General features: G+C 38.8%; 1 protein-coding gene and 1 pseudogene across 2 annotated transcripts in view; both read right to left on the reverse strand.

Annotated features, from left to right (window-relative positions):
- PRIM2 (DNA primase subunit 2) overlaps window positions 1-18,218 on the reverse strand; it is a 282,564-nt gene that overhangs the window by 84,020 nt on the left and 180,326 nt on the right. For both annotated transcript variants that reach the window (XM_068557727.1, XM_068557728.1), the window contains exons 9-10: window positions 8,674-8,746; window positions 5,842-6,027 (exon numbers count right to left, since the gene is read on the reverse strand). In XM_068557727.1, the coding sequence (XP_068413828.1) occupies window positions 5,842-6,027; window positions 8,674-8,746 (259 nt within the window). The remainder of the gene's footprint in view (window positions 1-5,841; window positions 6,028-8,673; window positions 8,747-18,218) is intronic.
- Window positions 15,435-16,027, reverse strand: LOC137773259 (small ribosomal subunit protein eS7-like; annotated as a pseudogene).

Consider the following 18,218-nt stretch of genomic DNA (forward strand, 5'->3'; position numbering starts at 1 on the left):
TGTTTGTATTTATCTGTTTTTTTCCAGGAGACTGTAAAGTCCTCATAAATAAGGGCTGTGTCTTTTACTACAGTGCGTCTAGAACAGCACCCGTCCATGGTCAACACTCAATGCAAGTCTGCTGAGTGATGGACACAAATTAGGTGGAATATGTATGTTTGTCTACACACACACACACGCACATATTTCTTTGTATTTTTAATAAAAATCACAACTTGACTAATGTATTATTTAAATATTAGTAACTGAGTATATACGGTATTTCTGGACATTGAGTAGTAATAACTGGTTACCACTTCTTATATAGTTGTATATTTTTCCAACCTATATCCTGATTTACAAAAATAGATGGAGGAGAACAAATTTGGCTAAAATACTAAAACGGCTATTAATATTTTATAACTTGTTAGAAATATACCTCTATCTAAAAAGAAACAAAAAGGATTTATTTTCTCATACTGAAAACCACTTTTTCAAACTTTGGCAGAATTTACCATGTGTCCAGCAAACATCTAAGAGCTGCCAGGTCTTGTGCTAAGTCCTCGAGACCCAAAGTGGAAAAATCAGAGTCCCTGCATTCAAGTCACTCAGAATCCACTCTTAAGGCACACATGCAAACATAAATACTATAATTTGATAAGTTATAAAGATGACATGTACAAAATTCAATGAAGGTAGATCAATACAGGCATTTTATTCCTAATATAGCAGAAAAAAATGAAAACTGCAATTAATGAACAACGAACTAAGTGTCACACAATAAACTAGAAGCCCTATCCTCTGCTATGATAAACTTTAAGGGCTCTTAACCTTTTTATGTCATGGACTCCTGGGCAAGCCAATGATGAGAAGTCCCTTTTAATCTATAAAATCAATAACTTCTATTGCAAATTTCAGGTTACACTAAAATTCTTGGTTTCATTCAGGTTCAAGTTCACTATAAATAGAATAACAAACAACTGTATAGTACTATGCTCTAATTTATGTAAAGGAATTTGGGGAAAATGGGCCAAGTTTTCTATGTATTTATTTTTATGGGGACATTATTTACTTCATTCAAAAACATTTATTGAGTTCCTACTATGAGTCAGGTATGTTCTAGGTGCTTGAACATGAAGCAGTGAACAAGAAAGACAAGATATCTGCTTCTCTATAGTTTTATTCTAATTGCAGGTGATAAACAAATAAACAATAAATAAATATGAGGTAGTGAGAAGTGCCCAAAAATATAAGAGCATAACCTGGTAGCAAGTCACTAGGAGCCATATAAGGTGGCACCTCTACATGTTATTAACACCATCTACTGGCATGTGTATGCTAGTCTGAAAATAGTTTTAAAGGAACAGAAAAATAACCATTCCAAACTAACAACTCTGAATAAGCATTTTATAGACAGATGGCTACTTCTTACATACACAGAGGGACTTAGTACATCGAATTCCTAGTAAACAATAACTAACAGTGAGCATCAGAACCTTCAGCTGCTTCCACAATCGCACTATTACTATTCAAAACTGACTATAAGAGGGAATTCCCTGGCGGTCCAGTGGTTAGGACTCTCACTGCCAAGGGCCCAGGTTCAATCCCTGGTTGGGGAACTAAGATCCCACATCCCACAAGCTGTGTATCACAGCCCCCCACCACACACAAAAACTGACTATAAGAGAAAACAAGAATTTGTAGATTATAATACAAAAATTGCTTAACCTTAATAGGGGGTATCTAGGAACATGCTACTTTAATACACTCTGGATGACAGTTACAAAAACTAATACATACAGTTTTAGATTATTTTACAATACAGACAACAAATTCCCCTCCAACATTAAGTAAAACCTTAGAGAGAAAAGTATTCAAAGTTTTTTTAAAAACAAACAAACAACTAAATAAATGCCTGCAACAAACCAAGCAAGGAAGATGAGAGAAAGAGACAGTTACTGCTCAGGCAGTCAATTTACAAGGAACAAAGCTTAATTTTTGGAAAGGAGTTAGGTAGAAGAAATGTTCAGTTCTAGGCAGTGTAGCTGGGGAGAAGAGTTACAGCTCAAAAGTGCTGGAAGTACTGATTGCTTCCTGCTGCTTCGAAAAAAATGGTGAGGTACCCATAATTTTGCTCAGATGCACAAAGCAATGTATCTCAAATAAGTTAAAATGAGGGCATGAATGTAAAGAGAAAGAAATCAGACATATGGTCATCTGGGAAACCACAGTAAAGTTGTCCAGTTGACACTGACTAAATCACCTCAAAAATATCCTGCACTGTCAGGAAATAAGCTGTTCAACAGAAGTGAATGTGCCAAATCATTCCTGGGTTCAACATCAAGTCCTTTAATTAGAGCACTACCAAAAATGTCTAATATATCCTCCATAACCATTCTCTATAAATAGTATTTTAAGCAATCAATTTTCTACACCTCTAAAGAGTATTTTTAATTGTATGTACCATTTAACAAGTAGGTACAATTATTAAGTTGAAGAGAATATTTTCATAAAGAGATACTAAATTACATTTCATTGGAAAAATACGAAGATATAATTGAGAAAAATATGAATGTTTATTTACAAAAACAGACTCTGTAACAACAGAACACTAAACAGACAGTAAATCATAAGTGTACGTTAAAATCTTTTAGTCAAAATAATACATTTGCTGTAATCAATAATAAGCTAATGAAAATACAGACTGCTATGTATTATCTAGAAAGGTAAAAATTATTGATTTTCTTTTACAATAATTTTTGAAGAAAACTACTTTTACATTATAAAATAAAAACCCCATTTGAAAAAAATTTTTAAACACATAGGTTTAAAAATAACAAAATACTGATGACATTGATAGGAGGCCATCCCAGATACACACAAAAAAGGGCGGTCAGTGAACAGACGCACAAGCCAAAGGCCTGGCACCCAGATCAAGCTTTCCCATATCTCACGCTCCTCTTTTCCCCGCTTAGTTACAGCACAAACCAAGCTAAAATGCTACCTCAACTTCTCTCTCTCTTCACTTCAAAACCACAGCTCATAAATACTTATCTACTGTGACAGTTAATTGTTTGACCATCAGGGTGCCCAGACCTCCAGTCAGACGTTATTTCAGGTGTGTCTGTGAGGGTGTTTCTAGACGAGGTTAACATCTGAATTGGTGGACTGAGCAGAGCAGATGCCTCCCCCATGGGCGGGCTGGGGGGGGGGGGCGGGGATGGGGGGGGGGTGTCTCATCCAATCCTCTGCAGGCCTGAATGGAACAAAAAGGCCAACCCTCCTGCGACTAAGAGGTTATTTCCTCCTGCCTGAGGGCCATGAGCTCAGACATGGATTTTTTCCTGCCTTCAGACTCAAACTGAAACACCGGCTCTTTCTTCCTGGGTCTCCAGCCTGCTGCTCACAGAGTTTGGTGACTCAGCCTCCATAATCACACGGGCCATTCCATACAATACATCTCTTTTTGTACACGTGTACACACACACACACACATATTCTATTGGTTCTGTTTGTCTGCAGAACCCTAACACACCTACCTACTTAATACATCATATTCTTAATGAAAAGGTCAAAAAACATTTTCAAGTAATAACATATAATGATGTCAGTGACAGAGCAAGGTTCTCACATAGCTTGATGAGAGTCTAATTTAAAGCCTTTCCAGTCATTTCATAGCATGATAGCGTGCATCAAAACTTCAAAACCGTCTACAGTTTTTCACCAGGTAAACTGGTTCCCTGGTGAACATATACAGAGGACATAATCTGAACTATAATCAGATTTATGTGCTCAGGGTATTGGTTGCAATAACACTTATAACAGAGTCAAATAGACACAACCAAGCGTTCAATAATAGGGGAATGATTAAGTAAATTATAGCACTTTCAAATGATGTGTTGTCATGCAACTAACACAAATGATATTTTCAAAAATGATTCAACAACCTGGGAAAATGATCATAATATAATGTTAATTTTTTAAATGGGAAAAAACAATGATATCTAGCTATCTAGACTAAAGAGAAAGACTAAAATGTTGACAGTAATTATTTATGAATGAGAAAATGATGGGAGAATTTTCTGTATTTTTCATACTTCTGATAATCAGAATATGTTACCTTTAAAATAAAAGAAATATAACATTATCCAGAATTATTTGATTTATTATTATTTAATAAACATTATCCAAAATCATGTTTAAAGAAAACTCTATTCAATGATAAATTTAAGCTTCTACGGACAGTTATCAATGAAAACAGTTTTTAAAACAAATCCGTAAAAACTGCAAGAGCTTTTTATAATATATTATAAAAGAGGCTGAACTTTTTAAAAAAGTATAAAGCTAGAGACGTGTTATGGACTGAACTGTGTCCTAAAATTCATCTGTTGAGGCCCTAACTCCCAATGTGACTGTATTTGGAGATAGGGCATTTAAAGAGGTAATGAAGGTTAAATGAGGTTATAATGGTGGAACTCTAATCCAACAGGACTGGGGTCATTCTAAGAGGAGGAAGGGACACCAGAGAGGTGGACACACAGAGAAAAGGCCACGTGAGGACACAGCCAAGAAGGCAACTGCTGGAAGCCAGGAGAGAGGCTTCAGGAGAAACCAAATCCTCCCACACCTGGACCGTGTACTTCCAGCCTCCAGAGCTGTGAGGACATACATTTCTGTTGTCTAAGGCACCCGGTCTGTGGTATTTTGTTACGGCAGCCCGAGCAAACTGATACAAGACATAATAAAGGGTCATTATAAAATGTACTTGGTAAATATTCTTTGTCCTATAGTTTATCTTCCCTAAGAAGAAACAAACAAGAAATAAACAATAAAAAATGTGCTTCATCCCACAGTACTAAGCCATAGAAGGGACGAGAAACCATAACGTTATTAGCTAGTCCTACTTAAGAGAAATAAGGAATAGGAGTGGGAATCTGAGAAGTATGAACAGATTTAAAGGCAGTTCTCAGGTTTACAGTGATAAACGTCTATCTAAAAATTCCCTGTGATGGGCTTCCCTGGTGGGACAGTGGTTGAGAATCTACCTGCCAATGCAGGGGACGCAGGTTCAGGCCCTGGTCCGGGAGGATCCCACGTGCCGCGGAGTGGCTGGGCCTGTGTGCCACAGCTGCTGAGCCTGCACTCTGGGGCCCAAGAGCCACAACTGCTGGGCCCGCATGCCACATCTACTGAGGGCCGCACGCCTAGAGCCCGTGCTGCGCGACAGGAGAAGCCACCACCATGAGAAGCCCGCGCACCACAACGAAGAGCAGCCCCCGCTCACCGCCACTGGAGAGGGCCCGCGTGCAGCAATCAAGACCCAATGCAGCCAAAAATAAATACATAAATAAATAAATTTATAAAAATAAATAAAAATAAAAATTCCCTGTGAAAGATTCCACATAACACAACAGAATGCATTCTAAACTGTTTTCACTTTATTTCTTCTCAATATTTCTCGGTCCTGAAAATAACATTACATGTGCACGTATGTATATATGTCTATACATATTACATACACACACACACACACACACACATTCCTACAGAAATACAACTCAGAACGCAATTTCAGTTATAACAACTACTGGCAGTTTACCTACCAAGAAGACGACTCTTCATTCAAGCATTATTTTACATCTTACATTGCTGTTTCAATCTTACCCTTTAAACTGAATCCACTTTCCCAATCTTTTGTTGAACAACTATTAAATTAATACGTGAGTTTCTTTTTACCTAAATGAAACTGTAGACACACTTACAGAATTTTCAACTACATTTCGGGGCATATTCAAAAAACAAACCTTTTAGTCTTCAGACCAAATTAGAATTTCAGTTTCTGCTCTGATTTTTCAAAATTACCTTGTCTGGATCCATCTTTCCTCTGATAAATTCCTGCTTCCAGAACTGCAATGCCTGTTCCAAGGTTAGGCCAATGCCCTTCAGGAAGAGGCCGTACTGCATGCGGCCCCCATGACGAAGATGGTGATTTTCCCGCAGGGCTTTATGTAGCTGACGCATGCAAGGTGGGAAGGATTTCGTAGAAAGCTACAAGGAAAAAGAGTGTTTTGTTATTTATCAGGTCCCCCACAATATTTGTTGCAAAAATCAATCTAATTTGCAAATCATAAATTCAGTTTAATTGGAATAAAAACAAAAAACCATAAGGAAGTTATTACTGTCTCACTGTGATTACAAATTCTTTTTCTTATTAATATTTTAATATTGATTACATGTCAAAATGATAATATTTTAGATATATTGCGTTGAATAAAACATATTATTAAAATTTATTTCACCTATTTCTTTTCTTTTTATAATTTTTAATTAAACGTTTTCTTTTGAGATAACTGTAGATTCCTATGCAGTTGCAAGAAATAATACAAAGAGATGTCATGTACCTGGTATCCCCCAAAGATAATATCCTGCAAATCTGTAGTATATTATTACAACCAAGATACTGACACTGATACAATACACTAGTCTTAGATTTTCTCAGTTACACTCACGTGTTCATTTCTGTGTACATGTGTATATAATTTTATGTAATTTTTTCACATGTGTAGGTTCATGCATCCCCCACCACAAGGATCCCTCATGTGTCCATTTTATAACCTCCCATCTTCTGTACCCTGCCCCCCGCCATTCCCTAACCCTTGGCAACCACTAATCGTTCTCCATCTCTATAATTTTGTCATTTCAAGAGTGTTATACAAATAGAATCCTATAGTTTGTTTTGAGAGTGGCTTTTTACTCAGCATTCCCACAAAATTCATCTAAGTTGTTGCAGGTATCAATAGCTCGTTTTTTTTTTATGGCTGAGCAATAGTCCACGGTGTGGCTGTACACCATTTGTCTAACCATTCACTCGTTGAAGGACATTTGGGTTGTATCCAGTTTGGGGCTATTTCAAACAAATGAGTGTACAGGTTTTCATGTAAACCTAAGATTTCATTTTCCTGGGATAAATGTTCAAAAGTACAATTGGTGAATCATAGATGAACTTTTAAAATAACCCCAATACAAAGTAAAACATAAAAATAAGAGAAATGGTTCTCAAAATGTGAATTCAAATAAATGTGTTCAAGAAATTAACAATTAAAAGAAAACCTTTTTTGAACTTCCCTGGTGGCACAGCGGTTAAGAATCTGCCTGCCAATGCAGGGGATATGGGTTCCAGCCCTGGTCTGGGAAGATCCCACATGCCGCGGAGCAACTAAGCCTGTGCGCCACAACTAATGAGCCTGCGCTCTAGAGCCTGCGAGCCACATCTGCTGAGCCCGCATGCCACAACTACTGAGTCCGCATGCTTAGAGCCTGTGCTCTGCAACAAGAGAAGCCGCCGCAATGAGAAGCCTGCGCACCACAACAAAGAGTAGCCTCTGCTCGCCGCAGCAACTAACCCCAATGCAGCCAAAAATAAATAAATTTATTTATTTATGTATTTATTTTAAAAAAAGGAAACCTTTTTCATCTATGGTCTCAACTGCGTTCTCCCTGACCTCCTCAAGCATCCTCCTCCCGAGACTTAACTCCCACCTCTCACGGGCTCCTCAGCAGGTTCAACTTCGCCCGTGAGCAGGGGCAGGTCTCACTTTGCTCCCTTGACTGACCAGGCTGCTTCTTCATCTTTCACAGTAACAACTTCTACTTGATTATAATTTTTCATAGGAAGATGACCTATTCATTCCAGACTCCAAAAGCTCAGAGTCTCCCCCTACTCACCATTATAACTCTTGTTTCCAAGCATTAAAACCTCACCTGTGTATTTTTAATTTATTTAAAGTAATTTGGTAATTGTCTAAACAAAGATTAATTATGGCTGACTCAGTTTCCCTTTTTTGGGTAATGCAGAAATTCTACAATGTATTAAAGAGAAATTCTATAAAGTAAAAGTATAGTAAAGTGTGCACTCTTTCATTCTCCTATGGAGCCACAAAGTGAAGCTGAAATGAGCTGCCTACTAATCTGGTGGCAACACAAGATGGGAGCCTACCCTTAGTGTCATGGAATAAATTTTGTATCCTCCTCAAATTTATATGCCAAGTCCTAAACCCACGACCTCAGAATGTGGCTGTATTTAGAGCTGGGACCTGTAAGGAGGTAATCAAGGTTAAATGAGCTCATGGGAGTGGGGCCCTGGTCCAAGGTGACTGGGGCCCTTCTAAGCAGAGGAAGAGACACGGGGATGAGCAGCCACCTAGAAGCCAAGGAGAGAGGCCTCAGGAGAAACCAAACTTGCTGATACCTTCATCATGGAATTCTCGCCTCCAGAACTGTGAGAAAATAAGCTTCTGTTGTTTAAGGCACCCAGACTGTGGTATTTTGTTACAACAGCCCTAGCAAATGGATATACTTAGTATTTTCCATTTCTCCTTTACTAAATGTATATGGTAGTTAAATATAAACAATAAACACTATTTAGCTGTCATCACTTAAAAAGAATTCCCCCTTTGGAAAACTGATTAAATTCTGTTTTTATCAGACTACAAATAATTTTCTGATTTTTTGGTCTTCCTATGATGAAAAAAAAAAATCATATGTATAGCACATGGGATTTCTTTTAAAAATGATTGGCAAGCAATGAAACAACATTCTCTCCCATCTCCCCACCCGCAAAATAATCTTTAGTTGAAGAAAATCTGTGCTTTCTCCATTGACAAAGGTTTAAGTTGAAAAGGATGAGATGCTTACCGAATCGATCTGATCTAAAGAAACCTTCCCAACATTTCCCTGTGTACTGTAGTCTTGACCAGTGTACGAATGACTAAAAATAAAAAGAACAAAATATTAAAATAGGATATGTAAAACATATTTTGATCACTTCAAAGGAAATCTTTAAAATTCTGATATAAAGTCACAAAGAGAAAACATTTTACACATACCTTAGGAAAAACATAGCCAAGTGTTTTAAAGGTGTTTAATAGAATACATTTAAGTAACTTTCCCAAAATTAATACAGAAATACAGTGCTCATCTGGATCTCCCGATTCCTAATCTAGGGTGCCATTTCCATTTCTTGGAAGCAATATGCAAGTTGTTGTTAACTAGTTAACACCTCTCCCACTGACCCCTTATAACGGCATGGCAGCAGAGCTAGGACTAAATGGGGGCTTACGTCCAGAGCCATCACTCAGTAGGCCCTTGAGTGAGTCATCTAGACTCTCCACACCCCAGAATCCCTGTCCGTCAAATGGAGATGACAGTGCCTGCCCTGCAGTGTTGACAGGAGGTCAGAATTGAAATACCTTTTGTTAAAGGACCTGACATATAGTAATCACTATTCATTAAAATAAGTAACATGTGAACAGCACTTTACATGTACAAAGAGTCCTTATCTATATCCTCTAATTACATCCTCACAACAGCCCCAAGAGAGCAGGTTTATTTTACATTTGAGAAGTGAGGAACTTGTTAGATGAGAGAGCAAGTCAGCAGTGCAGCAGGAACTCAAACTTTCTGACTCCCAACTTCCTGTTTCTTCACTATACCATGCCATTCTCTTCCCTGTGATACATTTTCCTCTTGTATTATTTAGAAATTAGGAAATATAACATGGCACATACTACTTAAAGCCCTCCACCTGTGTACATTATCATCTCCTTGACACAACTACACACCCATAGCTCCATCAACACTGACTCAGATGCAGACATTCAGGGACCACGTGGCGAAGAACAGGTGCAAGGTTACATAGAAAACCATAGTCAAACTGTGGTTTATGCAGACTCTACAACTAAAGGGAAGTTCTGGAGTAAAGTATCATTACAATAACAAGAGATTCTGGATGTTCTACTTTCTACCTGCTCAGCACTATAGCTTCTTGCTGCTGGATAACGTACACCCTCAAGATGCTCTGTAGAAAGGCTGTTGTTCCTACAATCAATCAGGTTATTGATTAAACAATGGGTACGGATTATGAAGCAAAACTACTGGATATCTCGGGACGTTGCAGCCACTGGCAAGGAGACTGTCACAAGTGTAGATGTCCCCTTCCGACAGTCCTCCCTCCATGGGCTAAGAATGGCCTGAGAATCACTCTGAGAGCAGGACAAGCAGAATGCCAGAGAGTGACACAGAATGATCCTGTACCTAAAACACATCTTCTTGCCTTTGGTATTATTTCTCCCTCCAGTAACAAATTTCTGACAGCATATCACTGGACTCTATCCATTCCCCTTATCATAGTAGTGCCATGCCACACAAAACTCATGTTAAGTTAAACCAACAGGTGCCATTTAATTTTAATATTTTACATTTTAATACAGAACACAACCAGAGAATTGTTTCAGTGAAATCCCCCAAAATAAAAACATATTTCACTTCCCAATATGTCTTGCACACAGGGCAGTGAAAACAGCATAGGCTATGAGTCTGAAGACTTGCTTTTGTTTTTGTTCTTTAAATCACTGGTTTGGCAAACTGGTAATCTGCACTATTCTCATTTATAAAATGGTATTAATAAGGCCAGGCCTGCCTAACTAACAGAAATCCTGGGGAGATCAAATGAAATAATAAATTCAAAGTGCTAATTAAAATCAGTAAAGCATATTCCAGTACACAGAGCAACTGCAGTCTTGACCAGTAAGTACAGAGGAACACAAAAAACAAAACAAAACAAAACAGGATGGCAAGGGAGGCAGCATGATCCTGTAGAGGAGTCATCCCCCAGTTGGGAGATGCTAGCCCACTCCATTGACCCCTGTAAGCTTTCGTTTCTTAGGCTATAAATTGATCACAATCATCTAACAGGATCGTTCAGCTCAAATAGATGAACAAATACAAAAGTCCTATATAAATGGTAAAATGATGTACAAACATGATTATAGTCACTGAGTAGTTTTCTCAGCCCAGATTAATGCAGTATACAAAGTACAAAGAGAAGATGTATAAAGAGGACACATATGTTTGCCTGAATGTCAGTATAAAATGCTTGGTCCTCAAAGTTTTAATAGAATATGCAAAAGGACCAAATTCCAAGAAAAAAAAGTAAGAAAGAGAATGGTAGCAATGATAAATGCAAAGAATTTACTGGGTATAAATAACTACAGAGAGAATATAAGGAAACCGTCAGACATCATACTTCTAAAAATATTATAAATAGACAAGAAGATGGTCACCAGCCAACCCAGTAAGGGCAAGTGTGGAACCCTGGAAGAAAAGTGACAGAAATGAAGAACTGAAGCATAAGAATTGGGAATGAGATTCCTCTTCCACTCATTCAGAATCAGAAAGGATAACTTATATCTTGGTTAAAGGAGTTGGTACGTCACAGCTATTTAATACATACTTGAACAGTTATGGATAGATGAAGCCAAGGGGAAGGATTTTCAGATATAAGAAAGACAAATCATGAGAAGCAGTGTATCCAATGATCTGCAGGCAGAAAGAACCATAAAAAGATTTTGGACAAGAATTCACATAATCAGGTTTATACTCGAGAAAGAAAGCAGTATAGAGAAATTACTAGAAAGGGAGGGATTGGGAAATGGAAAACCAGGTGGAAGAATATTGCAATATTCCGGGCAAGAGAAGTTTTTGTAAAGACCTGCAGTAAAGTAATGGCAATAGATGTAGAAAGGAAGGCAATCAAGGTAAAAGAAGAAGGAACAAATAGTGCTGCCACAAAAGAAAAAAAATCCTTGGGGCTTCCCTGCTGGTGCAGTGGTTAAGAATCTGCCTGCCAACGCAGGGGACATGGGTTTGAGCCCTGGTCTGGGAAGATCCCACATGCCGCAGAGCAACTAAGCCCGTGCGCCCCAACTACTAAGCCTGCGCTCTAGAGCCCGCGAGCCACAGCTACTGCAGCCCGCGCACCTAGAGCCCGTGCTCCACAACAAGAGAAGACACCACAATGAGAAGCCCGCGCACCACAATGAAGAGTAGCCCCCGCTCACCACAACTAGAGAAAGCCCGGGGAAAGCAACGAAGACTCAACGCAGCCAAAAATAAATAAATAAATAAATAAATTTATTTTTTTTAAAAATCCTTAATAACAATTCACATTAGCTTGTGAGACTGGACCTCTGGCTTTTACTTGGAAGTGCCCAGGGATGTTACGAGATGAGACTCCTAACAGCCCCCAGGACAGGTAAGGCACCTTCTACCACCCTCAGAGCCCGGTGGCAGCTTCATATCACACAGCTTCCAAATGAATGCAGCTGCTAGACTAATGAGCAAAAACATACATAATGAACTGTCAAAAGATAGTCTTAGTTTCATGATTTTAAAAACTTGGTCAATTTTATGAACAAACATTTCTTAATCATGGTACTGGGGAAATAGAAAAAGTAATAAAAACTATAACTTTTTTTAATTCTTAAAAAATTTTTACTGTAATTTTTAACAGTAAAAACAATTTCTAATTGGTTCAATACACACACACACACAAACCCAGCAGAAAATACTGTTTTCAACTCATTTTAAATAATCACCGCTTTAAGGAACACTGTCACTGACGTACAGTTTTAACAAAGGGGATTTAGTCAGCATAAAAGCTTTCCTGCTTCTAACCTTCCATAAGAGAATAAATTGAGATGTAACACAAATGTCATTTTTTTTTAACACAGCGGACCAAAAAACATTTTAATGGGCCACAAAATTCAAATTATGTCACTAATCACTATCCTGCCAAATATAAAGAGGAAGTTTTGATTAATCAGAGAATCTTAAAAAGTCAAGATTTGATTTAATTCTCAGTTTAGCCACTAATTTGCCACAAGTAAAAAAGAAAAAGCATAAGTCAAACTATGCATTAATTATTCATCCATAAATGTGAACAGTAAGGGATTAGGAGCTATAGTGATTTATTTCCATCCTGCATGCTAATTTATCTTCTATTTGCTAGAATATCAGGTGAAAGGCACTAAAGGTAAAATGGTATCATTTTTTTCACGTCACCAAAAAGCCAGAAAAGTGGTGAAAACAATAAAGATGCGGGTCCATGAATATTGAGTTATATTAGAACACTGTCTGTGGTGAAAGGCGACAGTGTGTGTTTGCTAAAATGTAGCAATTACACAGCACTGTACAAGCAACACAAACACCTTCACTCCCCAAACAGAACTAGAGAAACGCAGCAAACCCAGGACAAGCCTTACTTTTTTAAACACCATTAGATTGTCAGGCTCTCTATAAAAGACTTCTTCTACATCCCAGTCGTTGTCCTTTTCTAATTACCTTTTTTAAAAAGGCTTTCAAGAGTCTCTGTACAGCTCCTCAATCCCTCATCAAGCACTTTTGTGACCAAGGAAGAGTCACAAAGTAGTGACGGACCCAAAGATGACCCAAACAGTACAACGTGATGAGGTGATGAGAGCCCCAACAAGGCCGCAGAGAACAGGCCCTTCTCAGAGCAAGGGGAGGAGGACAGACCGCATGCAGCCCCGAAAGGGCGCCTCAGAGGGAGCCGCCCAGGAACAGCATCCAGGATTCTGAGTGTCGTGAGAACGCTGCTGAGATGACTGAGCAGATGCCTGCCAAGCCAGCGGGACCAGCTCAAGGCCGAAGGAGAGGAGGTTGACCATCAGGGAGAAGACGGGCCTGGGCAGCAGAGGGGAAGAGCAGGAGACCACAGTCAAGGAATAACTGAAAAGTCACAGGCCTGGTTGTTTTAGTGTTCTTACCATTCATAGTTGAACAATTTTATATGTATTAAAACATTCTTAAATTTTGACCCGGTTCAGAAAAGTATATGATATGAGTTTATTAGGGCTGTTGGAGGGTTGTTAAAAGTAAGCATGTGATAAGGAGGTGACATTTGGGGACAATAAAAAAGTCTGTTTTTCTCAGCATCTAGAGGGTTAGCACATATCAGATGGACAGGCAGAAAGACACAAGCAAAGCCAAGGAAATTTCACAGTTTATAGACAAAGATGTTGGGTTAGGTGGCAAAAGAGACAAGCAGAGGCAAGGGGGAAAAAGAGCTGAAACTGGGCAGGTAGGTCCTGAAACGCAGGTCTCTGAACAAAAACCGTTAAAATAAAGAGCCAATTCTATCTCCTTTTGCAATAACATAGTGCTAAATCATGACTTTAATAAAAATTTGAGGTTTTGTCAAGTTTAAAACCTTTAAAAACCTAAACCTGTGCATAATAGTATTTTCTAAGAAAACTGAATTTTGCAAACACAGAAGTAATTCAGTGTTTGTCCTTGGTTATTTTGCTCTGTTTTGTTTTGAGGTGATGGTCCTAAGTTATCCAATCTACTATAAGAGAACTAATGGTACACAAAATATATAAAAGCATCTTCCTACTGTTGCATTTGTTCAATAAGCCTACATGCAACTTAATTAAAACTCAGTCACATCTGAGGAACTTTTTCCTCCCACATTGTCTTGCTCATTAAACAGTTAAGAAGTAAGCAGAGTTAGTTTTCCAATAAGGCTAAAAATCACAGTAAACAGAAAATTGTAAAACCAACAGTTTCAACAAATTAAGAGTTGAAAGGAGAAGAGACTTTCAAAATATCCATAACACATATTTACATAACCATATTTGACATGATCCTATTTTCAATCCAATTAAACAATCCGATAGGTGGGTGGGAGGAGGGCTGAGGCATAACAGAGACAGGAAGGCACAATCAGTCACAGCCACACAGAACCAGTTCTCCCAAACACTACTACACAAACATCGAATCTACACAATAGAAATGCAGTGGATATATAAAGAGGTAAATCAGAAACACATACATCTGCACACATCTGATCTGTGAAAGGCAGACCCATGCCTGGTCTTTGTAGAAACAACAGAAATATAAGCCTCGGTCAGTACACCACCAATGTCAACACGAGCACTTAGGTTTCAACAGGGAGTCACTTTTGAGTGCTGAAAATAAGAGACGAAAACAAAAAGAAGAAATTATATGAAAGTGGATTTGTGGGTCTCATGACAAGATTAGCTGGTTAAGGAAAAAACCTTTCCTGCTGTGGCCCTGATCTCAGCACATGATGGCCCATCACAACTCTGCTCGAGTGGCCTTCACAAGTCCCACCACTGAGACACAAATGCCACAGGACACAGCTGGCAAAAACGGGTGACACCTCTCCAATCATTTTCCCGTTTTCCGATTAGTGATGCAACTTGAGGGAGGGAATAAGGAGTAGTGGAATAGTTGCAACATTTTAGGAATTAGCTGCAATTCTGCCTCATTTGCATAATTTTTCCAAGTCCAATCTGCCCAAAGCAATCAGGGAGCACAGCAGAGTAAGGGAGTGAGCCAAGCAGCCTGACGAGGAGCACAGGTATCAGACCTGCTGGTCCTGTCTGTGCTACACTCACTGTGTGACTTTGCTTTCAGTTTCCTCGCTGGGAAACAGGAATCACAAAAGGGGTCACGAAAGTACCCCCTCCGAGGACTGCTGTGAGGATCAAATGAGATGTCTATAAGAGTTTACCGCACGGTTTTTCACTCAAATTGTTTTCTTTTTTAATTGTGAATAATATTTTATTTAGTCATTTTTGTTTACAACTGAACTCTGGGAATTCAAAATTAATATCCTTGACCGTGAGCTTCTTATAGACACCAGAAAATGTTCCAACCTTGTGTTCCACATTGTTCTGCTGTGCTTTATCCAAATGAACCTTTATGAGTTGGCTGCCAACCAGCTTCACGCGGATTCTCTTGCCCACAATCTCACTTGGGAAAACCAAGTCCTCCAGGATGGCATCGTGCACTGCTGTCAGAGTGCAGCTCCTGGGATGCTTTTGCTTATCTTTTGTACGGCTTTTGCAAGTTGGCTTAGGCAGAATTCTCCTCTGCGTGATAAAGACAACGTGCTTCCCGCTGAACTTCTTCTCCAACTCACACACTAGCGGACCTGGATTTTTCTGGAAAGATTTCAGTTGAAGAATGGGAACAAGATTATGATAGCTTTCCGACCACCACCAACTTCAATTTCCTCAGTGGTCGTGATGTTCAGCTCCCGCAGCTGGGCCTTGAGGTACAAGTTCATCTCCAGCTTCAGAAGGACCTGGGAGATGCCCAACTCAAACTCATCTGGCTTTGCACCACTGGGCTTGGCAATCTTCACGCTGGAACTAAACATGGCCTGGACCTTGCCAATGCGGCCAACACTTCACTCAAATTGTAATCATCATTATCATCCAGGCCTCAATTTGTTACACGTGGACGTTTTGGTTGTTGTTTCTCTCTACTCTTTAACATTCACCACTTTCTTCCCTTGAATATCAGGAAAAAAATGTATTTCTTTCCTATCTTCTTTATACTATCACATAAAATATTTAATCTTAAAGTAGAATTTAGATGTCTTTGAATAACCTGATGATCTGGAAGGTTTTATCTATAGCTACACTCTTAGAAAGTTTCCACAGTGCAAAACTTCAACCTCAAACACTGCAGGTTTCAATGGAACCCAGCTTTGCAGAGCTGCATATCCAATATGGTAGCCACCAGCCAACTGTGACTAAGCTGCACTTGAAATGCAGCTTAGTCAGAATTAAGAAGTTCCATGAGTGTAAAATTTGCACTGGATTTCAAAGACTTGGTATGAAAAAATAATGTAAAACATTTCATTAATAAATTTCCCTATCGATTACATGTTGAAATGATATTCTGGATATGAGTTAAGTAAGATATTACTAAAATTAATGTCACTGAAGTAATTTAAAATTACACATGTGGCTCGTATTTGTGGTGCTCATATACTTCTGGACAGCACTGTCGTAGAGTGAGGACAGTGACACGAAGCAATCAAGTGCTTCCCCTGAGGACTAGGTCCACATGCAGAAATGCCAGTTGACCTACCCTGACTTCTATTTGCCAAGTGAAGATCAGACACTGCTGGGCGTAAGTGGAATACAAGCTGCAACTGGGCCACTAAAGGAATGCCTCAAGTCAACTGTAAATATGCTTGTTTTCATAACACTGTGCTTGGGAATCAAGGTTCCAAACTTGAGCCACACCTTCCCATTTCTACTATCAGGGAAGCAACAGTGAATTCTGATTAGCTTGGAGGTAACCTGAATCACTGCGGGGGGAGGGTGTGTGTATGTGTGACACATTTTTGTCTGGGAGTCTTTGGGGCTGCATGACTCACCTCAACACTTAATCACAACAGTCCATTCTTCTCTCATCTGTAAGAAGCTGTGCTGGGGGCCGGGGGGGTGGGTATGAGTCCGGAAGACAGCAGGACCCTGGGCTAGGCCAGACAGAACCCACCTCCCATCCTCAGGGAGCACCTCTACACCCTCCCTCCCCACCAACAAACAGCCTCTGAGGTTCATAAAATAGTAACACATAAAACACATTTCCTTCCTTCGTCAACTATTTCCCAGTACTCTTGAAAGAGGTTAACACTATTTACTCCTTTCTATCTGGCAGCTATAGTTTATCATATTTTAAAAACTGGCATCAAATAAAAAAGCAGTGAAGAAAGCATCACGAGTAATCAAAACTGATCTCTGCATCAAGGAAACATATTTGTTTAAATTAAAAAGTAAGCTAATACATTTTTCAAACTGAACTGTAATTTCCTACATCACTCTATAAAAGTATACCAAGTCCCAATACAACCCTTTCACATGAAGTCAGGTGTAATCATAGCACAAATGGAAAAACAATTTCAAAAAGAGGAAACAAAGGTTTTGAACATCACCCATAATATCCACTTTTGCAATCACAATTTTACCCACTTTGGATGTTAAAAAAAATACTCTGACCACATAAGCTAGGCTATTCAGACATTTAGAAAGCACAATCCCTGCAGTTTGGATTTCTTGGGTGTGTAAGGGAACCACAGTTACAATATATCACTTCCTGCTGTGAGGATATCACAGGAAAATTCACTCAATAGCTGTCACCACTGAAATTGAAATGAGTTTCTTTCTACAGCTAAATCCCTAGTAAATGGTATCCCACTTGTGTTAGCCCAAGTGATTTTCCCTGCAGTTACTCCAAACGAGAACACAATCAATAAAATTCTGTTATAAATTGAATGTAAATTATTTTTCCACAAGCATGAATTTTACTCAATTTTGCGTAAAAAAAATTCTCTCCGAAAAACTACCATCAGACGATACGTAGGATAACAATCTATATTTCCCTACAATTGAGAGAAGCTGTATGATTTCAAGAGGTGCACATATACAATAAAAAAACAAGCTCATATGGGTTTCCACATCAGGTGAGAACTATAAACAGCACAATCACTAATCCTCTTTGTTTTAGGTTGGCCCCATCTTTTCCCATATTTTTCTATTTATTCCAATTTCTAAGCT

Source organism: Eschrichtius robustus, chromosome 12 (genome assembly GCF_028021215.1).
Source record: "Eschrichtius robustus isolate mEscRob2 chromosome 12, mEscRob2.pri, whole genome shotgun sequence".
Taxonomy (NCBI): domain Eukaryota; kingdom Metazoa; phylum Chordata; class Mammalia; order Artiodactyla; family Eschrichtiidae; genus Eschrichtius; species Eschrichtius robustus.